The sequence below is a fragment of the Suncus etruscus genome, chromosome 5 (genome assembly GCF_024139225.1).
Source record: "Suncus etruscus isolate mSunEtr1 chromosome 5, mSunEtr1.pri.cur, whole genome shotgun sequence".
NCBI lineage: Eukaryota > Metazoa > Chordata > Mammalia > Eulipotyphla > Soricidae > Suncus > Suncus etruscus.
In genome coordinates, this window is record NC_064852.1 from 17,766,057 (window position 1) to 17,788,946 (window position 22,890).

Consider the following 22,890-nt stretch of genomic DNA (forward strand, 5'->3'; position numbering starts at 1 on the left):
CTGATCCCCATGTTCCACTGACTTTAAAATGTATTATTGCCTTCACTGAGATTGGATCCCACCACAGAGACAAGTCAAAAGTTTGACCTGCATTTGCCCATGTGGGAAGTTTGATTTTGTCTCAAAGGGCCTGTTTCTCCTCTGAATATGTCAGCAGGGATTCTTGAGCACAGAGCCATGAGTAAGGCCTGAGGACCACTGGGCTTGGCCTCCCAAAACAAACAAACAAACAAAATCCTGATCTAGCTTCAGAATTCCTTTTGTTTGCTGTATGTTTTTGGTTTTTTTGAGCCCCACAGCACAGTGCTCAAGTTTTACTTCTGATCCCGTGCTCAGGAATCACTCCTGGTGGGCTCGGGGGACCATATGGGATGCCAGGGGCCAAACCCAGGTTGGCCACATGCTAGGCAAACACCCTGCCCACTGTACTATCAAATTAACTCCTTGTTTTTTATTTTGGGGGAAACTTAGGGCAAAGCTCAGGGCTGACACCTGGCACTGCACTCAGGAATCACTCCTGGCGGGGCTCAGGGGCCCTATGGGGATGCTGGGGTCGACCCTGGATCTGCCACATGCAAGGCAAGTGCCCTACCTGCTGTGTATGCTCTGGCCCCTTGGGATTCTTTTTGCTTCCAGAAAATCCTTCAAATCTGCCTAAGTTTTTAGGCGCACATGAAATGTTCTGAAGTATTGCTTAGAATTTACAAAGGTGTGTCTTCTGTGTGGCAGGGTTGGGGCAGATAGACTAAAGGCCTTCTCTGTGCAGGGCATGATGAGAGACGGAGGAAGGAGTGCTGTGTAGTTTCTTCTGGGGATGCTGTGCCCTCTGGCTACCACATCTGCCCAGGACCCTTTCACACACACTCTTGGTGCTTCTTTCATGCTTCATGATGACCCATCTGGGTTTCTATTGGTTTCATTGTTTTTTTTTGTGAGGAAGTGGGGAGGGCTGGGCTAGGCTTAGGGCTTACTCCTTACTCCCACTCCTTACTTCTGGCTATGGTAGAGCTTAGGCCTGGGTGGTGCTCAGAACTTACTCCTGTCTTTTTCAGCTTGCTCAGAGCTCACTCTTGGAGTGCTCAAGCATCATTCCTGGAGGTGCTCAGGGACCCAGTCCCTTGCCAGGTCTCCTCAGGCTGCCGTCTATCTCCATGTCACCTGTTTTCCTGCCAATCTCTTTAGGGCGATGTGAGGCACAAGGTCCATCTGAACACATTTGGGTTCTTCTCGGAGGGCAGCATGGTGGTCAATGTTAGCGGCATTTCGGTGAGCAACCCTGAAGCCACCTCGGAGAGTGATGAGGTAAGTGTGCCCTCTCAGCTGTGGCTCAGGAACTTCAGATCAGCCCAGGCATGGGATCACAGGGGGTCAAGGACGACAGCGGGAAGTGGGCAGTAGGCTGCAGGGGATTTCAGTCACAGGCCAGCGTGAGGCTAGGAGCTGGCATAGTGGTGAAAGTCAGCCCGCATGCAAGGCAAATGCCCTCCCTGCTGAACTATTGCTCTGGCCCCTAAAGATTCATTTTTATTGATTAATGACTTAGAAAAACTGAGAGAAAAAGAGAACAGAGACCAGATTCAGGAATCTGTTTCTGGCAGGAGAGATTCAGGGATTTCTGGTGCTGGCCTCCTTCGCATCCCTGGTACTCTTTTTTTTTTTTTTTTTTTGGTTTTTGGTTCACTCCCGGCAGCGCTCAGGGGTTACTCCTGGCTCTATGCTCAGAAATCGCTCCCGGCAGGCTCAGGGGACCATATGGGATGCTGGGATTCGAACCACCATCCTTCTGTGTCTAAGGCAAGCCTTACCGCTGTGCTATCTGTTTGCCCCCCCATCGTACTCTTAATACTGAGTTAGGAATTACCCCTGAACATTGCTAGGTGTGGCCCCCAGAAACAAACAAGACTCTAGTCCTGCTCTTTGGGCAAGATTATGGGTTTTGGAGACCAGAGTTCCTTGTGGAGACTTCTCCCCCTCTCACCCTGTTTAGGTGGGGTTTAGTCTGGACCGAACGAAGAATGATGGCTTTTCCTCGTACCTGGTGAGCAGCCCCTGCCTCTTTCTACTACGGGGACTTTCAAGGGGCTTTCAGTGGTGGGTTCCTGTGGGAAGGTCCTGATTGGTGCCAGGCCCTGTAGATTGTTTGTGTTCCCTCCTTTCTAGGATGAAGACATGAATTTCTGCGCCCTCAAGAAGCCGGTCACCTCGGACACCCGGCTCATCCTCAATTTCCCCAGAAGCGTGTAAGGACTATGATGTAGCCACAGGGGTTGTGGGGGTGGGGACTGGGACACACTATCTGCCACAGATGGTGAGAACCATGATGAGGCCTGGAGCATCGGCTTTTGTGTGGAGGACCCAGGTTAACCTCTCCCTCACGCTCACACTGTGTGAGCACTGCTGGAAGTGACCTCCTGGGTACCAGGTATAAGTCCCAGATTCAGTAAGTCAGGGAGCTAGAAGACCCAAGTGCATGGAGTGTCTAGGTGAGTGCAGGAAAAGAACAGCAATACCACAGACACCACACGGCAGTGCCACAGATCCGTCTCAGACAGATCCAACCCAGTGATGCCACACGGCGATATCACAGATTCTGCACAGCAGTAACACAGATCTTGCCTCAGATCCAATATAGCAATGCCATGAATCTCTCATGGCAATACCATCAATTCCCCTCATAAGCAGTACACAGCTCCCACACAGTGATAATCACAGAATCTATATGGTAATACTACAGATTCCAGACAGTGATGCCATAGATGCCACATGGCATCATAACCCAAAGATCCCTCACAGTGATACCATATAGCGATGCTGTCACTCCTGCATGGTGATACCACAGAATAGCGATGCTACGACTCCTGCATGGTGTTACCACAGATACTACAGATGCACCCAGTGTTCTAGAGGCCCAGTGTCAGGCACTGGGCATTGCCAGTGGTATGGGAGCTGGGCCCTGCCGGATTCGCTCCCAGCTGTGGCCTGTGTCTAAGACCACCCAGACTTGGGACCAGGTGGAGCCTTGGGCGTGGCAGTCCCCTGCCTCAAACTGGTGGTGGACATGTGGAACAGTGTAGGTGCTCAGTCATGCACCCCAAGGTGTTTCCTGCCGGACTTGGGTGCCCAGCACGCTTGTACTTCATTGAGCTCTTAAGCTTTCTGCGCAAAGATTTGGTCAGACTGTAGTCCCCGAGGGTAGATTGGAGGCGACAAGTCTCCGACAGATCACAGATAAAAGACCAAGAGATTCAACAGTGTTGTAGGATCCTGACACAGTCACAGATCCCAGCCCCTCTCACCTCCCTGTATTAACCAGCACAAACAACACTGTGGCTATGTCTAGGGTGCAGCAAACTCTGGAAAGCTGCACCAAGATTGACCCAAACCTTGTCTACCTGTGCCATCCAGATTTTAGCCCGAGGTTATCAGAGCTCACAGGCTCCACCCAGCCCCCCATGTTCCATGCACCTCTGTGGCTCCCCAGGTGTCCACAGGCCCAGGAGGGCAGGGAGGGAGCACTGCTCAGTGGACTTCCCACCCCAATGTTCACTCACACGTAAACAGCCTTCTCTAAATCGAGAATGAGGACTGGGGCTGTAAGAAAGGAGAGGGGTTGGGCCAGAACCATGGCCAGCAGAGGGCATTTGCCTTGCATGTGGCTGACCTGAGTTGGATCTCCGGCATCCCATAAGGTCCCCTGAGGCTGATAGGAGTATTTTTTGAACATAGAGCCTGGAATAACCACTGAGCCTCACCAGGTGTAATCCAAAAAAACTCAAAACCAAAACTAAACCAAACAGGTGGGGAGAGGAGTAGACAGAGGCATTCGCTGGGCTGCAGCCACATTGCTTCCCTCATGATCCAGTTCCCTTGGGCACATGAAGGACACTGGTGAGGGGGGAGTCCCAGCTCTCTCGTGTGGTAGCTGAGATCTTGGGTGCATGGCCCCCAGGGTCCTCTCCAGGGTCTTGTCTAGTCTCTGGGAAGTACAGAGGCTCGACTAGCCCAGTTAGGATGGAGCTGATGGTGCCACACCTCAGTCCTCTTGCTTAAAATTAACCCTTTGCGTGGCCCTGAATGTGCCTGTGAACTTCCTTCCCTCCTTCTGATTTGCACCTAGAGTAACAGTAAGATCTCCACCCGGAGCTGGGACCCTGCTGCCCGAGATCCTCATGAGCAAGGATGACAGAGTGCTGGGTCAGAGCCCGGAGCCCGCAGTGGGCAACCAGACACAGCAAAAAACAGGTAAACTGAGGAGGTCCTGTGCTGCTGTGGGTCTTTTTTGGTTCTTCTGTCAAAGCAAACATGGTCTGGAGCTGGAGTGATAGCACAGCAGGGAAGGTGCTGGCTTTACACATACCTGACCTGGGTTCGATCCCTGATATTCCATAGGGTCCTCCAAGTACTACCAGGAATGACCACTGAGTGCAGAGCCAAGAGTAACCCTTGAGCACTTTTAGATGTGGCCCCCAAACAAAAACAGGGCAGGGCACTGGCTTTGTGTGCGGCAGATCCTGGTTCCATCGTTGGCATTCCATAGGGTCCCTGAGCTCCACCATAAATGATGCCTGAAAGCAGAGCCAGGAGGAAGCCTTGAGCATGACTGGGTATGACCTAAAAACTAAAGTGGAGAAAACCACCCAACCAACCATGATCTTTGAGGTGCTTGGTTTGGGAGGTTCTGCAAGAGTTATGTTTTCTCTCTCCTTGTAAGGGCAGATGGGGCCCATGAGATGCTGTTTGAAAGCTCTTGTTCCTCTGATTCCCAGTGGTAGACTTGCACCGATTCCTATTCCCACCAAGCTGGCTTCTCTGGTCTGGAATATTCAATTTGCAGCTGTGATGGTCTCTAGGCACCCCCACTGACTTGGATCTGTTCAATGCCCTTCACACATCCCATGAAATTGGCAGCTGCCGCCTGCCTTTCCCTGTGCAGAGATGGATGCTGTTGTTAGCAGTTCTGCTGCCTTGGTCTTAGCTCCCCTGCCTGTTTTTGTCTCTAGACACCCAGTAGTGTTCAGGGCTGAGTCCTGGCTAATGCGTAGGGATCATTCCTGGTGCAACTGCCGGAAGGGGAGCCTATGGAGCGCTTGGAATCAAGCTTGGGTCAGCTACATGCAAGGCAGGCACCTCTATGCTGTATTGTCTTGCTCCCCGTCATTTTCCTTTTGATTCTGAAACGTGCTGCTTTATTCCCGGAAAGACTGTCGGTCAGATGCCCCCTTCTCCCCAGTTCCTGCTCTGTGATCTGCGGCTCCCCATGGTTTTGTGGGTCAGGCAGCCACAGGATAGCATGTGGTCTCAGCTTTTGATAATCTGATACTGGACAAGCTCAAGCTCAGGAAAGGAAGAATTTTGTGGTCTAGTTCTAGACTGCATCTTGCAGTAGTAATGCTTGTAATCTTTTTACTTCCAGACAGCGAAAAGGTTAAACGAAGTATAGAAGATGCCAAGGTGAGAGTTGGCCACTATGTGGCTTTGGTGTCATTGGCATATGTGTAAGTGGGTGTGTCTGTATCTGATTGTTTGTCTTGGATCATTCCTGTGGCTCTCCTTCCTGTTAGGAGAGACAGTATAGACCCTGAAATAATTTCAGAATGGTACTGATGGGCCTGAGCGATAGGACAGTGGGGAGGGCGTTTGCCTTGTACTCTATCGACTTGGGTTCTATCTCCAGTGCTCCATGGGTCCTCTGAGCACTGCAAGGAGTAAGGCCTGAGCTCAGAGCTAGGAGTAAGCACTGAGCACCACCAGATGTGGTCCAAAAAACAAAACAAAAAATAAAGGTGGCAAGTTGTTTCCTGGAGATGTGGAGGTTGAGTGGGGATCACAGGGTTTAGGAGCTGAAGTGATTGCACAGCAGGGAGGCCATTTGCCTTGCACGAAGCAAACCCAGGTTTAATCACCGGCATCCCATATGGTCCCCCAAGCCTGCCGGGAGTTATTTCTGAACGCAAAGTCAGGAGTAAGCCCTGAGCACCACCAGGTGTGGCTCAAAAGCCAACAAAAACAAAAATATAAAACAAAACAAAGGGGCCGAAGAGATAGCATGGAAGTAAGGCATTTGCCTTGCATGCAGAAGAACGGTGGTTCGTATCCCAGCCCCCAAGCCTGCCAAGAGTGATTTCTGATCATAGGGCCAAGAGTAACCCCTGAGCACTGCTGGGTGTGACCCAAAACCAAACAAACAAAAACAAAACAAAACCCCTACAAATATTTAGGGTGTGCTCTTCCCACTAGTGTGCTTTTCCTGCTCAGCCCACTCTTGACACCCCGCCTTGCCCTGATACCCCAATTCATCCTGACCCCCCGGACCTGGTATTTTTCTTTTTTTGGTTTTTGGGCCACACCCGGCGGTGCTCAGGGGTTACTCCTGGCTGTCTGCTCAGAAATAGCTCCTGGCAGGCACGGGGGACCATATGGGACACCGGGATTCGAATCAACCACCTTTGGTCCTAGATCAGCTGCTTGCAAGGCAAACGCCGCTGTGCTATTTCTCCAGGCCCCTGACCTGGTATTTCTGTCTTTGCAGGTGACAGAGAAGAGAAATCTGTCTGTGTTCAATAGTGACGGGATGCTGTCATTCCAGGTATGAGCTTTCATCCATCCAGGACAGTGTCACAGGTTTCTCCCTGGGACCGGGAAGTTTCCACCCAGTGGTCATTTGGGCAAGTGTTATGTCCATGCTTTATTGGAGGTACTGGGCTTGGAACCCTGTTTCTTCATTGGAAGCTCCATTGCACGCCAACTGGTGACTGGCTATTGTTTAGCTTCACACCTCAGATTGGAAGTTTGAAGAACCAACAGATGAACGGGCGAGAGCATAGAATTCAGGTTCCATCCCTGGCATTTCATGGGCATCTGAGCACTGTACCCATAGTAGACTGTACCTTCTAACTGGTTCCAGCCAAAACAAAGCCCAAACAAGGGGCCAGGCACTCACCTTGCATGTGGCACTTCAGGTGTGGACCTGTTTCAATCCCTGCACCCCATATAGTACCTGGAGTACAGAGCACAGAATAACCTCTGAGCACCACTAGGCGTGACTGAACCCCACCCCCCCAACACGCATACAACAGAACAGTGAAACAGAAACCAAGAAACCAAGACCCAGATTCCAATCCAGGGGCACAGACAGATGTTCGTGGGTTCCTCCTGGCTCTGTACTGAGAGATTGCTCCTCATGGTCTTGGGGTCCATATGGCATGCTGGGATCAAACCCAGATTGACCTCATGCCCTGCTGTGCTATTGCTCCAGCCCCTCCAGGCTAGTTCTCCCAGGTACCTCACAACCTGCTCCCTCTCCCTTGCTGCCTCTCTCAGAGATGAAGGGAACACAGCCTTCTCTAAGAGCACTTCCGTGATTATTCTGATAATGCCATTTTATTATTCTGAATTATTTTTTGGTGTTTTTTGGGGTAGGAGGGAATGCCCAGTGTTGCTCAGAGACCCCTGGGATGGTCACATACACACGCTCACACTCTACCTATCTCTCTGCCCTTCTTGGCATGTGTGCAGTACCCGTGGGTGTTGAGAAGTGACCATGTTAATGGAAGTCCTCAGCAGTGGTCTTTCCTGGGGCCCAGCCACCATATGCTGCTTCTAGAAATAGCCAAGTCGCAAGCTGTGCTCTGCTGGCTAGCCCCACTGTCAGGAAAGCTATTCTTCCAGATCCCACCTGGTGAGATTGCTTCCTCCTGGCACAGAAGCCCCTGGCCCACAGTGTGTTCTTCCTCAGCTCCCTTCCATATCCGTCTCTGGTCGGAGATTCCTTCCCCATGTGCCCTCTGTGGCTGTGGGCAGGAGACCTTTACCCTGGTTGGTCTGGATATGCATGAGTGGCCTTACCATGCACTGAGTCCCCGAGCCATTACTTCTTCTGGGCCCTGTGCCCAGGACTGATGCTGCCAGCCAGATTCTGCTCCCTGTGGAGTTCCCTGCAGAAACTGGTTTTGTTTCCTCAACTGGAAGAGGGATTGTCTGAAGTCATTTTGCTATTTTTGTTTGTTTTTCTTTTGGGGCCACTCCCAGTGGTGTTCAGGGGTTACTCCTGGCTCTGCACTTAGGAATCACTTTTGGTGGTGCTCAGGGGCCCCTATGATATGCTGAGGATCGAACCTGGGTTGACTGCATACAAGGCAAACGTTGTACCTGCTATAGCTCCAGCCTGAATCTGCCTTCTTTTAGTCTTGTATTTTCATCTCTATGTCCCAATTAGCTTTTCTGTTGTTCTTTTGTTTTGTTTTGGTTTTGGTTTTTGGATCACACCCAGCAGTGCTCAGGGGTTACTCCTGGCTTTACACTCAGAAATAGCTCCTAGCAGGCTCAGGGACCACATGGGATGCCGGGATTTGAACCACCGTCCTTCTGCATGCAAGGCAAATGCCTTACTTCCATGCTATCCTTCCGGCCCTTTGTTGTTCTTTTTCTTTTTTTTTTTTTTTTTTTTTTTTTTGTGGTTTTTGGGTGACACCCGGCAGTGCTCAGGGGTTATTCCTGGCTCCATGCTCAGAAATTGCTCCTGGCAAGCATGGGGGACCATATGGGACGCCGGGATTCGAACCGATGACCTTCTGCATGAAAGGCAAACGCTTTACCTCCATGCTATCTCTCCGGCCCCTGTTGTTCTTTTTCATTGTGTCCATGCAGAAGAGCATTGCAATCTGTTGTTTATGAATAATTATAAATCAGCTACTTTGTGATTTTCCTTTGTTTTTTTTTCTTGGGGGGGGGTTCACACCTGGCATCTCTCAGGGGTTACTCCTGTCTCTATGCTCAGAAATCACTCCTGGGGCCCGGAGAGATAGCACAGCGGCGTTTGCCTTGCAAGCAGCCGATCCAGGACCAAAGGTGGTTGGTTCGAATCCCGGTGTCCCATATGGTCCCCCGTGCCTGCCAGGAGCTATTTCTGAGCAGACAGCCAGGAGTAACCCCTGAGCACCGCTGGGTGTGGCCCAAAAACCAAAAAAAAAAAAAAAAAAAAAAAAAAAAAAGAAATCACTCCTGGCAGGCTCGTGGGACCATATGGGTTGCTGGGATTCAAACTACTGTACTTCTGCATGCAAGGCAAATGCCTTACCTCCATGCTATCTCTCCGGCCCTGTGATTTTCTTTTGGCACCACCAACACAACCATGTCACCCCAGAAATTGAGGTGCCCTTTATGTCCCCTCCTACCCATAAAGTAGCCCCTCATGGGGAATGTCTCTGCAGTTGATTCTGGGACTGTGAAGTCATTTTTCTTTCTTTTTTTTTTTTGAGGGGGAGCCATACCAATGACGCTCAGGTGTTATTCTTCTTCTTTTATTTTTTTTTTTGGTTTTTGGGCCACTCCTGGGGCCGGAGAGATAGCGTGGAGGTAAGGATTTTGCCTTGCATGCAGAAGGACGGTGGTTCGAATCCCGGCATCCCATATGGTCCCCTGAGCCTGCCAGGAGTGATTTCTGAGCGTAGAGCCAGGAAGAACCCCTAAACGCTGCTGGGTGTGACCCAAAAACAAAACTAAAGCAAAAAAATTACTCCTGGTGGTGGTCAAGGGGGCATATGGGATGCTTGGAACTTGAGTCCCCCATGCACAAGGCAAACACCCTCCCTGCTGTGCTATCGCTCTAGCTCATTATCATTTTTTTTTGCTTTCCATTCTAGTTGACCATTATATATTATGTCAGTCACTCTAAGCAATCAATTCCAGAGATAGAGTAGACTCTTTTCTAGAGCTGACCAAAAGTCAGTCTGTGATCTGATACGTGTCATATTAATACAGAACAATATGTGTATGTGTCTCCGTGTGAATTTCAGATGAAAGCTGAGTACAGTGTTTGCTTGAAGATGTTTTCCTTGTTGTCTAAGGTCCAAGCCCAGATTTTGATAGGGAATAGTGGTCCTTACCTGTTTTGGGGGGCACCCACCCCAGTTGGTGCCAGGAGGCTGTGGTGTTGGGGATGGAACCTGGTCCCCCATGTACAAAGTTTGCACCTCTTCCCTCTAGAGCCACTACCCCATCCAGGACCTTTACCTTGTCAAGTGTCAGGTGAACCCCTTTACCTTTTTAAATTTTTGTTTGATTTTGGGCCACACTTGGTGGTGCTCAGGCATTGCTCCTGGCTCTGCTCTCAGAGATTACTTGGAGTGGGCTTGGTGGGACCCTGTCAAGTTCCAGGGATGGAACCTGGGTCAGCTATGTGCAAGGCAAATGCCCTCCCCTCTGTGCTAGAGACCAGTAACTGTTTCTGGTTAGCTGTATGCACAAAATGCCCACAATGGGGAGCTGTGTGGGAGAGTCCCCTGGTAATGCTCATCAGAGGGTCTGGGCTGTGTGGGGAAGGGGGGGGGGGAATGTAGGGTTTGTTTTTTGGGTTTTTTTTTGTTTTTGTTTTTTTGGGTCATACCTGGCAGTGCTCAGGGGTTACTCCTGGCTCTACACTCAGAAATCACTCCTGGCTGGCTCAGGGGACCATATCAGATGCCGGGATCCGAACCATTGTTCTACATGTGAGGCAAATGCCTTACCTCCATGCTATCTCTTCGACCCCTTGTTTTTGTTTTTGTTTTTGTTTTTGTTGTGTGTGTGTGATTTCTGTGTTACTGTTTAGGCTCCCTGAGCTTGGTAGATTCCTTCCTTCCTTCCTTCCTTCCTTCCTTCCTTCCTTCCTTCCTTCCTTCCTTCCTTCCTTCCTTCCTTCCTTCCTTCCTTCCTTCCTTCCTTCCTTCCTTCCTCCCTCCCTCCCTCCCTCCCTCCCTCCCTCCCTTCCTCCCTTCCTCCCTTCCTCCCTAGCTCCCTCTCTCTCTTTCTTTCTTTCTTTTTTTTTTTTTTTTTTTTTTTTGTTTTTGGGCCACACCCGGTAACGCTCAGGGGTTACTCCTGGCTATGCGCTCAGAAGTTGCTCCTGGCTTGGGGGACCATATGGGACACCGGGGGATCGAACCGAGGTCCGTCCAAGGCTAGCGCTGGCAAGGCAGGCACCTTACCTTTAGCGCCACCGCCCGGCCCCCTCTTTCTTTTTTTTTTGTGTTTTTTTTTTGGGTCAGAAATATCTCCTGGCAGGCTCGGGGGACCATATGGGATGCTGGGATTTGAACCATCATCCTTATGCATGGCATATGCCCTACCTCCATGTTATCCCTTCAGCCAGGGTTTTGGTTTTGAGGTTAATTTGGCTCTTCTGTTCACTTAAAAGTGCTCAGATTGTGGACTGGTGGTGTAGGAATCCTAGGATAAATGAACGTCTCTTAAGATTACTTGGGGGACTGGAGTGATGGGACAGTGGAGAGGGCGCTTGCTTTGTATGTGGCTGACCTGGCTTTGATCCTCAGCACCCCATAGGGTCCCCTTAGTCCACCAGGAATGAGCCTTGAGCACTGCCAGGTGTGGACCCCACCTCCCCACCCCATAAATCAATCAATCAATCAATCAATCAAAGGATCAACTTAGAATTTAGTCAAGTGGTCAGGGCTCACTCTCTCGAGCGGCGCTTTTAGTTTCTTCTTAAGATTTCAAAACTGAGCCACAAGCCTGAGGGTCCTTGAACTTGTTTCTTTCTCATTTTCAGTTTTATTTCAACATCACCAACAGTGCCCAGGAAGGCCTCTACAGCCTGTATTTTCATAATTGCCTCGGGCATGCCAAGCAAAGTGGCAAGAAGATTTCATTCAGTCTAGATGTGAGTACGCTGAGGAAACAGTGGGCTATGAGGCGGTGGGGTGGTGTTGGGGGACCCAGAGTCATCCAGAGTCACCTCCATGCCTCCCAGCAAGACCCTTGGGGAAAGGCCCAGGGTACAGGATGGAAAGTGATCTGGATTGTCTTTTCTTGATTTGGTTTTTGGGCCACACCCATGGCAGTGCTCAGGGGTTACCCTGGCTCTTCATTTAGGAATCACTCCTGGCAGGCTTAGGGGACCCTGTGGGATGCCCAAGATCGAACTTGGGTTGGCTGCATGCAAGACAAATGCCCTCCCCACTGTGCTGTTGCTCCAGCTCCATGACCTGGCTTTTCCTGTGGGTTTCAGATCAAGATCATAGAGAAGAACCCGGACAGCTTCCTGTCAGCCGGCGAGATCCCTCTCCCGAAGTTATACATCTCCATGGCCTTTTTCTTTTTCCTCTCTGGCACCATCTGGGTTCACATCCTTCGCAAGCAACGGTAAATTCTTTTTTTTTTATTTTGGTTTTTGGGCCACACCTGGTGACGCTCAGGGGTTACTCCTGGCTATGCGCTCAGAAGTTGCTCCTGGCTTGGGGGACCATATGGGATGCCAGGGGATCAAACCTCGGTCCGTCCTAGGCTAGCGAAGGCAAGACAGGCACCTTTAGCGCCACCACGCCGGCCCTAATGGTAAATTCTTATTCACCAACACCCCTGGGGCTCTCAAAGCCCGAGTCCGGTGGAGCTTGGCTTTGGTTCCATTTGGCTGCTGGTCAGCTGTGGGCCCAGAGAGGAGTGTCGGAACTGGTGGGCAGAGTCTTTGCCTGAGTTGTTACCCTGAGGTGCTTTCTGTCTTGGACTAGAGCTGACAGGTGTCTGGTAGGGTGTTCCGGTGTCTGGATCTGCTGTTTCTTGCCCACCCACCCCCTGCCTGCGCTGGACCCAGCACAGGGTTCCGCATTTGGAACTCTTCCCACTTTAGCCCTATCCTGGTGCCCTTCCCATGTAGTTTCAGTGTTTCCTTTCATCTGGCCACAGAGACTGCTCTGTTTGTCTGTCCTGTTCATCTGTCCTGCATGGGCTAGTCTCAGAGGATGGAGCCCACATGACTTCAGTACCACCTTCGAATGTGGGTCCGCCACATTGGCAGAAACAGTTTCTGGTTGTGTGGTTTTCCCGGTGGCCTCTTCTGCCTCCTGCTAACGAGCCCCTACCTGAGCTGCTCCCTCTGCTTTTGTAGGAATGACGTGTTCAAGATTCACTGGCTCATGGCCGCCCTCCCTTTCACCAAGTCACTCTCCTTGGTATTCCACGCGGTAGGTTCTGTTGCAGGGTCCCAGGTTCTGATGGAATAAGTTGGAACATCCTGGCAAGACCTTCCCTTCTGTCCTGTGGGCTGGTCGGGGCTGGTGGAAGACGACAGTGAGCTTTTCTAGAAACCTGGGTTATGGCTTTGAACTTAACTTTTTTTTTTTTTTTTTTTTTGGTTTTTGGTTTTTGGGTCACACCGGCAGTGCTCACGGGTTACTCCTGGCTCTACGCTCAGAAGTCACTCCTGGCAGGCTCGGGGGACCATATGAGATGCCGGAATTCCAACCACCGTCCTTCTGCATGCAAGGCAAATGTCTCACCTCCATGCTCTCTCTCCAGCCCCATGCTTTTGTTTTTTCTTTGGGGGCCACACCCAGCAACACTCAAGGGTTATTTTTCCTGGCTCTGTGCTTAGGAATCACTCCTGGTGGTGCTCAGGAAACCCTATGGGGTGCTGGGGATTGAACCTGGGTTGTCTGTGCAAGGCACGCATCCTCCCCGCTGTCTTGTCCCAACCCCCTGGCCTTCTTTTTTTTCTGTGGCCACCTGAGCATAGAACTCTCCCTTGGGCTTTTCTCAGCCCACATGTCCCAGGAGTGAATATCCCCGTGCGGGTGGCAGTTTGGCCTGGGCTGTTCTCACATGAGAAAGTCCTGCTCCCATCACTGAGGAGCTTGATCTTCGCCCGCTGGGCAGTGACACCCAGGAGTGGAGCAGGCTGAGTGCGGGTGCAGGTGTGAGGGCCCCACTGTGGATCCTGAGATCCCCCACGATGCCAGTTAAGAGGCAAAAGAGGGAGAGAGAGAAAAAAAACATTGTTTGTGGCCCTGCTTTCTGGGGGACACTGCCTGTGTGGCACATGGAGACAGTTGTCACTCTGGTTTCTGCCTTTCGTGGTGGTGTCCAAATGCTGAAGTGGCAGTTTTTCAAAGCAGAGTCATACAGTGTTTACCCCAAAACTGGGACGGCGCCTTCCTGGCCTCCCTGCCCTGGCGTGCCCTGCCCTGCCTGACAGCCTGGCTGCGTGTGTTTGCAGATCGACTACCACTACATCTCCTGCCAGGGCTTCCCCATCGAGGGCTGGGCTGTTGTCTACTACATCACCCACCTGTGAGTCCCGGGGTGGCCCTGGGGCTGGGGTGTGGGGTGCTGCAGGCATGCGACAGTTGCCACCCTTGGGCCCTGCACCCTGATATCTTCCCCCCAGCCTGAAGGGGGCGCTGCTGTTCATCACCATCGCACTCATTGGCACTGGTTGGGCCTTCATCAAGCACATCCTCTCTGACAAAGACAAGAAGATCTTTATGATCGTCATCCCGCTGCAGGTGAGGGGCTGTGGGCTAGGGGGGTGTTCCCAGCAGAGTGAGTGCTCCTGGGAGAGGAGCATGTTCTGGGGAGAGTAGGGTGCTCCCAGGAGTGTTTGGTGCTCCCTGGAGGGGGTTATTTCCAGAGATGGAGAGCTCTTCAGAGAGAGGAACCCTCCTGGGAGAGTGGGGTACTCCTGGGTTGTAGGCACAGCCATACTCTCAGTCTCAGGGTCCCTACTCCCTGACCTAGCAGCTCAGGGTGCAAGCCTGGCTCCTCTCTGGATGCTGGAGAGGCAATAGGCACTGTGGCTTTGCAATTTTCCTTTGCCACTTCTTTATTTGCTTTGGGGCCCTCCCGGGCCATGCTCTGGGCCTAGCCCTAGTGTGCAGGTGGAACTGAACCTGCTGCCTGTAGAGGTTCAGCACTGAATGCGCGCTCTGGCTTTGAGCAACCAGGCGGTGGGAGAGTTGAAGATTCTGGAGGAGCAGAAGGGCCTGGCAGCAGCTGCTTATGCCTCTCTCTGGCTCCTGGCTTCCCTGCCTGTATCCAGGTACTGGCCAACGTGGCCTACATTATCATCGAGTCCACGGAGGAGGGCACAACTGACTATGGCCTGTGGAAAGACTCACTATTCCTGGTGGACCTGCTGTGCTGCGGGGCCATCCTCTTCCCTGTGGTGTGGTGAGTGTGGGTCGGATTCCCAGGGCTGGGCCCCTGGCCCCATAGGCTGGCTCAGAGCATAGAACTGGCATCAGAGGGTACTTGGGGAGGGGTGGAGTTCCCACCCCCAGGAGACTTTTCCTGCCAAGTCATCGGGCCAAGAAAGCACATGAGCTTGCTGGCACCCATCCCCAATATTGGCTGCTTTGTGGGATCTTGGGATTGTGTTTGGTGCTGGGCCAGGCTCTGTGTCCACGAGAAGCAGCCTTGGAGAAAGAAGGGCCGTGGTGTCTTATCTGAGCTGTGTCCATGGCCGTGTCCCATGACCCGGATCCTGGGTTTATCAGGACTTCCTCACCTCCTCTGATCAGACTCAGGGCAGGCCCCAGTGCCCAGGAGCACAGGCTATAGAATTGGCCCTGAGTCTCACTTCTATCCTGCCAGAAGATCACCCTGTGCTGGGCAGACAGGCTGCAGGGGCAGGTGTCGCTGAACTTTGCTTCCTTGGAATATTTTTCCAGGTCAATTCGACACTTACAGGAAGCTTCTGCCACCGACGGAAAAGGCAAGTTCCCTATGCAGCGCCTTGAACCACGAGGATGATAAGTGTGGGTGGGGTTTGCCCAAGATCTTGCATAGGAGGGGGACTGTCTACTCAGGCCATGTCTGTCCTTTCTGTTCATGGGGCTCATCTTAGAATTTTGGAGGCTATGGGAATAGTAGTACAGTAGTAGGGAGTTTGCCTTGCACACGGCTGACCCAGGACGGACTTGGATTTCTTCCCTGGCATCCTGTATAGTCTCCCAATCCAGGAGTAACTTCTGAGCGCTGCCGGGTTTGGTCCATAAATCAAACATAAAATGAACAAAAATGAATTTTGGGGGCTGGAGTTATGGCCCAAGTGGTAAGGCATCTGCCTTGCCCGTGCTAGCCTAGGACGGACCATGCTTTGATCCCTGGCGTCCCATATGGTCCCCAAGCCAGGAGTGATTTCTGAGCGCATAACCAGGAGTAACCCCTGAGTGTCACCAGGTGTGGCCCAAAAACCAAAAAAAGAAAAAGAAAGAAAGAAATTGGGAGGCTGGAGGAGTAGAGCTGGAAAGTGGGGCTGTGTCCAGGCTGCTTTCCTGCTAGCACATGTCTAGAATTGCTGTGGCCTTGCCCATCAGAACGCAGAGGAGACACTGCAGAGCACCAGACTGGCAGCACCCAAAGCTGCATCAGTGACTCTTTGCTGTCCCTGCATGTCCACTGGGGGCAGTGAATGGACGAGGACCCCCCAGAACAGGTTGTCCCAGACAGCCCTGCACTCACCCCACTGCCCGGGTGTCCTTCATCAGTGACTGACAGGCTATGAGCAACTTGTTCAGAGCGACAGGCGCATTCTTGGGCATCTGCAGACAGTAGGTGCTTCCTGTGAAACAGCCATGTCAGCAGTTCCTGCCCGGCCATACAAGAGCTCACCATAACGCTAGATCACTGTGCTTGAGAGTCTCAGCCATAGTGCTCAATGAGTCGTAGATTCTGGCCTGACCTGGCTCATCCTTATCAAGGTCCAGGCCCTGAGCACTCTAGGCCTGGCTCTGCAGTATCGGTGTCCAATTTCTGTCCTTGGAAATGAGAAAGACTTGGAATTTCTTTCCATCTAAGGCCTGGCTCCCCATTTCCTTCAGATGAAAAACTCCCCCTTTTCTTGCCCATCAGCTGGCCTGTGTGCACACTTGACCTGATATATGTCCCTTGGTATATAAGGCAGGAAACACTGGAACAGCAGGTTGGCACAGACCCTCTGCCCATAGGAGAAAGGAGCTAGGAGTGTGGAAATCGAGACTGTGGGGACCACAGTGGAGGTCGCAGGAGGAAGAAGCTGGGCTGGTAGGAATCTAGGCTGTGGGATGTAGAAGAGCGTGTCTGCTGCTGGATCTGCAGCCTCGTGAGATGCATGATACTTTCGGTCTTCACATATGCCTGTCTCTACCCCATAACCATTTTTCTGGGTGGTTTTTCTTTTGCCTGCAAATGTCAGCCTTTCTACAGGGCATATTTTCCAACTATTTGCTTTTGTCTTTTTTTTTTTTTTCTTCTTCCAGTTTTTGGGCTATGCTCAGCAGTGCTCAGAGCTGATTTCTGGCTCTGTGCTCAGGAACCACTCTTAAAGTGCTCAGGGACCATATGGGATCCTGGGGGTTGAATTCAGCCGTATGCAAGACAAACAACCTCCTCTCTGTGCTATGGCTCCCATTCCTCATTTTCTCTCTTCTTACACTCCTCTCCTTCTCTCCCATTCCCAGTTGTCATGTCCAGGGTAAAAGCAGTGAACTGAGGTTTTGCCTGGTGCTAGGACAGGCCTGGTCCTGGTTGTAGTTGGTTAACTTGCCTGCTTTCCTAGGCAAGAGAACGGAGTCCCAGATTGCCCCCCCCCCCGCACTTTCATGCTCTATGCACCAGGTGGCAGCAGCGGCCCTTGCAGAGAGGAAGCTGGTGGCAGGAAATGCCCCATCTCCGCCTGGCATGCTGGGCCCTTGAAAGGGGGCACCCAGAGAGAAGGTGGTGTCCTCCACGTCACCCACCATACTGACTGTTTGCTCTGGGAGCTGCCTTGCACATACACGTTCCTCTGGGTGCTTAGAAGTTGGCTGGTGGCTGTGCTGGAACACACATGAGCCTAGGGGGTGGGCATCTGGGCTGCCCCTTCCCACATGCCCATGGTCCATACCCACCAATCAACTTCCTGCCCTCCTGGTTCACTGTGTGGCCTCCTCCGCACACAGGGTCTGATCCACAATCCCAGTGCCTGGTGGAGCAGAGGAGTAAGCAACTGGCTGACCCTCGCACCCTGGGCCCTGCTTTTGAGCACTCCATGCTTGACGCCCCGACACCACTGCTCATCTTCTGAGGAAGACAAGGGAGCTTGCAGAAATAGGTGGCCGTTGGGGGCTCTGGACACTGGACATTGCTCAGCCGGGGCTGACCAGGCTGCAGTTTTAGGAGGAGCCTATGCTACCCCCATGGGGCCCCTCTGGCCCATGTTTGGCTTCATTCGGCCACATGTGCTCCCAAAGCCCACACAGACTGTTAACAGAGGGCCCATGCACAGATGGGAGGGCTGAGTTCTTCCTGCCCGCTTACCTCCCCCTCCTTCCCTTTCTCTCCCTCCCACCCTTCCTTTTCTCCTACTCTTCCCTCTCCATTTTCCTCCTTCCTATCCTCTCTCCTCCCCTCCCCTCCTCCCTTCCTCCTCTCCAGCAGCCCTGGAGACGGAAGTCTCATGGGTGGCAGGAAATGACGTGGCAGTGGTGGCGGGTGGATTTTGGAAGCAGCCTCGGGCTGTTTGTCAGCGTCTGTAGCAGCTGGCAGTGTCTTGGCATGCCCGTGTCAGTGCCCATGCCTGGAGTTGGGGGCGTGGCTGGCTCAGAACCTGCAGTGGCTCACCCCTCTCTGCTGTGAAAGTGGGGGCCCACTAGCTCTACTGACTCGCTTTGCCACCTCGTCTATGGAAAATCAGCAGGATGGCATGTTTTCTTGCTCCACCCCTTCTCTGGGCTGGGCACCCTCCCTTGGACTAGGCTTCTGCCTCTCTGGCCCCTGCGTGCGGTGGCCGCCCTACTGTGGCTGGGTGTGGGAGAGGCAGGCTTCGGCCTCCCCCTTCAAGGCCTCCAAACCAGCCACTGCAGACAGGGCAGGAAAGTGCTTCTGGGATAGGAACCCCACACGACACCCTGCCGGGCTATGTATGAGCAGGTTATGACCGGGTCACTGGGTCCTGGGCATGTGTGAGGTTGATCCTTCTGGTCCCTCCTGATTCTGATCCCTCCCCATCCCTCCTGTCCAGCTCGTTCTAGCCTCGGGGCACCTGGAGCCCTGCCCGGTGCCCTGCACCTGGTGCCCGTGGTACCTGTGGTAGTGAGGGTGGGGGGGTCACCAAACCCTTTGGAGGCCCTGGCCCATTTACTGCTCACCCACTGAGGCCCGGCCTCAGCTAACTGGGGATCATTTGTGTGGGCCAGAGGCCAGGACAGCTTCAACTCAGGGACTTGAGATTCTCCATAAAGGTCTTCTCAGTGACTTATTAGAGTGGCTGCAGGTTTATTCAAATGCTGGAGCTGAGACATGCTATGAAGATGAGCAGTATTCCTTGGTCCCTTCTAGGATCCAGGCTTTACCTCTCCCTGATCCTGTCTGTGCCTCAGCACAGTGGCCTGCTCCCTCTCCCAACCTGGTGGTGCTCAGAAGTTACTCCTGGCAGGCTTGGGGGACCATTTGGGATGCCAGGGATTGAATACTGGTCAGCTGCATGCAAGACAAACACCCTCCCCACTATGCTATCACTCTGGCCCCACTGGCTGGATCTTCATTCAGCCATTGACTGGGAGCTATGAAGTAAAATGAATTTAGCTTCCAAGGGGATATTACCAGTGACCAAAGGCTAGCAGAGGGACCCCAGGCCTCTGTCTAGCCCCTTGGCCTTTTTTTTTTTTTTTTTTTTTGGTTTTTGGGCCACACCCAGTGATGCCCAGGGGTAACTCCTGGCTATGCGCTCAGGAATCACTTCTGGCTCAAGGGACCATATGGGACGCTGGGGATTGATCCGAGATCCCCCCTGGGCCAGCCACATGCAAGGCAAATGCCGTGTTAATGCTTCAGCTCCAGCCCCTTGGCCTTTAATGAGTGTTGGACTAGAACACCTTGGGCAGATTGGCTCTGACCCTCAGTCAGTGAGGCAACCCCCCTGGCAGTATTTAGGGGTATAGGGCCCCTCCGTACTCTAGAGTTCTGATGCTCTCAGCACTGCAGGGTGAAGGCAGAGCCATAAGTGGGCAGTGGGTCTAGCCTGTGGGTGCTGACAGCAGAGGCTGGTGACCCACGCCTTCTGCTTGCACAGGGCTCTTGAGTTCTGCAGATCAGGGGCATCCTGTGAATCTAAAGTAGAGGCCTCTGCCCCCCACCTCTGGGTGGCGCTGCCTTGGTGCCTCTTGAGGCTGTAAGGTGTAGCTCACAAGCATTTCCTCCTGTGCTTCCCCCCCAGCTGCCATCAACCTGGCCAAGCTGAAGCTTTTCCGGCACTACTATGTCCTGGTGAGTAGGAGCCCCGGCTGAGGGGAACAGGGGGAGTGAAGGAGCACCCCGAGCCCGGGCAGGGGTTCGACTGGCCTCGGGGAAGTTGCCTTGTATAGGGCCAGCCCTGGGGCCTCCTGACTAGGACCAGTCCACAAGGATCTCACTCAACCCCAGGCAGATTCCAGTTTTTGGTGGGACTGTGGCTTCGAGAGACACCTCCCTGCTGGCCCTTCTGTCCCAAAGTCCTTTCAGAAGTTGTCACCTCCAGAGCTTCCTTCTGACCCAACCCCACTCCCTCCGACTCTTCCTTCCCCTTCCCAAAGACAGGCTCCCACCTGAACCTGTGATCAGCTATAAGTATAGAAGTTTCTAGAAAGGTTGGGGTCTGGGTGTTCCCAAACAGGGGCCTAATTTTGCGGGATGTTCCCAGTAGGCCACAGGGTTGGCAGTGGGCAGGGATGGGCATGGGTGGTCTGTGGTGCCTGAGGAGCACTCTCAACCCCCTTCTCTCTGCTGGGTCCTCACTGTGCCTGGGCCTGGGCCCACTAAGGCCTGGGGCGCCAGGGCACTGCCCACAGGGAGTGGGGGAGGGTTTGGGGTGCAGGTCGGTCCCCGTGACTACATCTCCCTTCCCTCAGATCGTGTGCTATATCTACTTCACCAGGATCATCGCCTTCCTGCTCAAGCTGGCTGTGCCCTTCCAGTGGAAGTGGCTGTACCAGGTTTGTGGCTGACGCCTCTCTCGGCGTGCCTGTCTACTTCGGGGGTGCAGTGCGGCCGTGCTTAACACGGGTGCCTGCCATGTGGGTTCTACATCTTCCCGTTCAGGGCCATGTCCCGGCTGCTGCTGCTCACGACTCTTCCTCCTTTAAGGCACCAGGCACCAGCCCCCTCCCACTGTCCCCCATTTCCAATCCTGGGTATTCAGTGAGCACTGAGGAGGCAGATAGCTCCCTTTAATCCCCCTCAACCTCCCTGGGGCACCTGGATTCTCCATAGCTTTAGGGAGATGTGGGAGGTTGGAAGTGGTGAGAAGCTGGTTCCAGGGGTTTGGGGCTCCATCTGATACATCTTCTGGGGACACGGGTGCCCCGCAGTGAGCAAGGTATCAGGGAAGGCGCCATCCAGGGGCTCATTCCCTTCTCTGGGCCTTCACTCGGCAGCTGCTGGTAGAAATGGCCACGCTGGTGTTCTTCGTCCTCACGGGGTACAAGTTTCGCCCCGCCTCTGACAACCCCTACCTCCAGCTCTCTCAGGAAGATGACGACTTGGAGATGGAGTCTGTGTAAGATGCCCCTGTCCCCTCTGTTCTCCCTTCAAGGCCCCCAGCCCAGCCTCACGTCCCCCAGCACACAGGACTGGCTTGACAGCACTTGGTAGACTTGGTAGCTGGTGTGGCCTCAGGCATTAGTATGGAGATGGGGCTGTGCCCTGAATCTTCCATCTCCCCTGAAAGGAGATAAAAGCTGCACCCTGTGAGGTCAGTGGGGAAGTAGAGGCAGAGAGTGCCCAGAGCCTTCCTGGGGACCCCCCCCCCCACCCTCCTCTGCCAGCTGTTACCGCTGCCATGATGTCCATGCTGGTCACTGAGCCTCACGGGGATGTGGTGCAGGGACATCCCTTTCCTGGAAGCCAGTCTGATCTTTCTCCCTACCCCAGTCAGCCGAGCTCTGGCCTCGCCTTATTGCTGGAGTGGCTCAGGGTACAGGGATGCCCTTGGTGAACCCAAGTATATTCAGGGACAGGGCCCCAAAAGATATTCCAGGGGATCAGCCCATCCTTTCCATAGGGCTGACCTGGGTTCTGGTCCTGCCTTGGGGGTGGTCCCCTGAACACAGAGCCAGGAGTCCTCTCAGTGCTGCTGGGTGTAGCCCAGAAACCAAAGAAAGAAAAAGCCCCGTGTGGGGAGGACATCGATAGGGTCCCCCTAGGGTGGGTGGGAGGCTTGCCTTTATCCTTTGTGACAGTCTGGGCGGAGACCGGTTTGTTCACTGTCGCACGGAGAACAGTGCAGTGGCGCAGTCACACAGCAGCGTGAGGGTGAGACGCAGGGTCCCTGGGCTCCCTCGACCCCAGCCACAACGCTGAGTTGCCACTTGTCCTCCCGACAGGGTAACAACGTCGGGGGTGACCGAAAGCGTGAAGAAGGTGCGAAAGGCAACCAATGGGGCGCTTGAGCCCCCCAGCGATTGGGAGGCCACGGCCTGAGGTGCCACCCCGTGTCCCAACCCTGCCACGGACCATCTGGAAAGCGGCGGCTCTGCGGCCTGTCCTGGCCGGAGGCCCAGGCGGCTGGACTTCGGCACGCTGTGGTGGTGCAGGACCCAAGACGGCTTTTTGTCTTTAATTAATTTATATTTCTTTGTACTTCACCTGGACACTCCGGAGGCACCTGCGGACCCGACCCGACCCCAGGCCTGGAGCCGAGTGGAAGAGCCAGAGGGCGAGTGACTTTCCTGCTGGCCCCCAAGCGGAGAAGGAACTGAGGGTATTGCGAGTGCCCTGCTCGGTGGGGCACTAGGAAGGGATTTGGGTGAGGAAGAAAATCCTGGTCTGGGTCACCCTGATGAGTCGGAGCCTGTCAGTTGTGACCTGGGGAGACCTCTGGTCACTAGGCCTCCCCCACTGACGGGGCCCCTCGCTCCCTGCCCAGCTGTCTAGGGTCAGTTTGCTCAGTATCAGGGGGTCCAGCCCTGTAAGGAAGGTGTTGTTCGAACACAGAGTTCTCTGCCAAGGACAGGATGGCTAGGTGTACCCTGAGATGGCAGGATGATGTATGGAAGCTGGGACTTAGCACTTGGTGCTTACCTGTGGGCAGCTGTGGACTCTACTGGCACTTGGGGTTCCCACAAGGTGGCCCCAGTGCTAGCTGTGCAAGCCTATATGGACTGGGCGGTGAGGGTCTTCACCTGG

General features: G+C 53.4%; 1 protein-coding gene across 1 annotated transcript in view; it reads left to right on the top strand.

The window, feature by feature from the left end:
- The window catches only part of GPR107 (G protein-coupled receptor 107), a 33,491-nt gene extending 10,953 nt beyond the window's left edge, over positions 1–22,538 (top strand). Inside the window, exons 2-18 of the mRNA XM_049774107.1 lie at positions 1,183–1,302; positions 1,988–2,038; positions 2,161–2,240; positions 4,118–4,242; positions 5,414–5,451; positions 6,530–6,586; positions 11,546–11,656; positions 12,005–12,138; positions 12,881–12,956; positions 13,988–14,061; positions 14,159–14,276; positions 14,810–14,940; positions 15,441–15,484; positions 19,946–19,995; positions 20,616–20,699; positions 21,141–21,262; positions 22,089–22,538. Of these exons, the coding sequence (XP_049630064.1) occupies positions 1,183–1,302; positions 1,988–2,038; positions 2,161–2,240; positions 4,118–4,242; positions 5,414–5,451; positions 6,530–6,586; positions 11,546–11,656; positions 12,005–12,138; positions 12,881–12,956; positions 13,988–14,061; positions 14,159–14,276; positions 14,810–14,940; positions 15,441–15,484; positions 19,946–19,995; positions 20,616–20,699; positions 21,141–21,262; positions 22,089–22,185 (1,512 nt within the window). The 3' untranslated portion in view covers positions 22,186–22,538. The remainder of the gene's footprint in view (positions 1–1,182; positions 1,303–1,987; positions 2,039–2,160; positions 2,241–4,117; positions 4,243–5,413; positions 5,452–6,529; positions 6,587–11,545; positions 11,657–12,004; positions 12,139–12,880; positions 12,957–13,987; positions 14,062–14,158; positions 14,277–14,809; positions 14,941–15,440; positions 15,485–19,945; positions 19,996–20,615; positions 20,700–21,140; positions 21,263–22,088) is intronic.
- Positions 22,539–22,890: the final 352 nt, after the last annotated feature.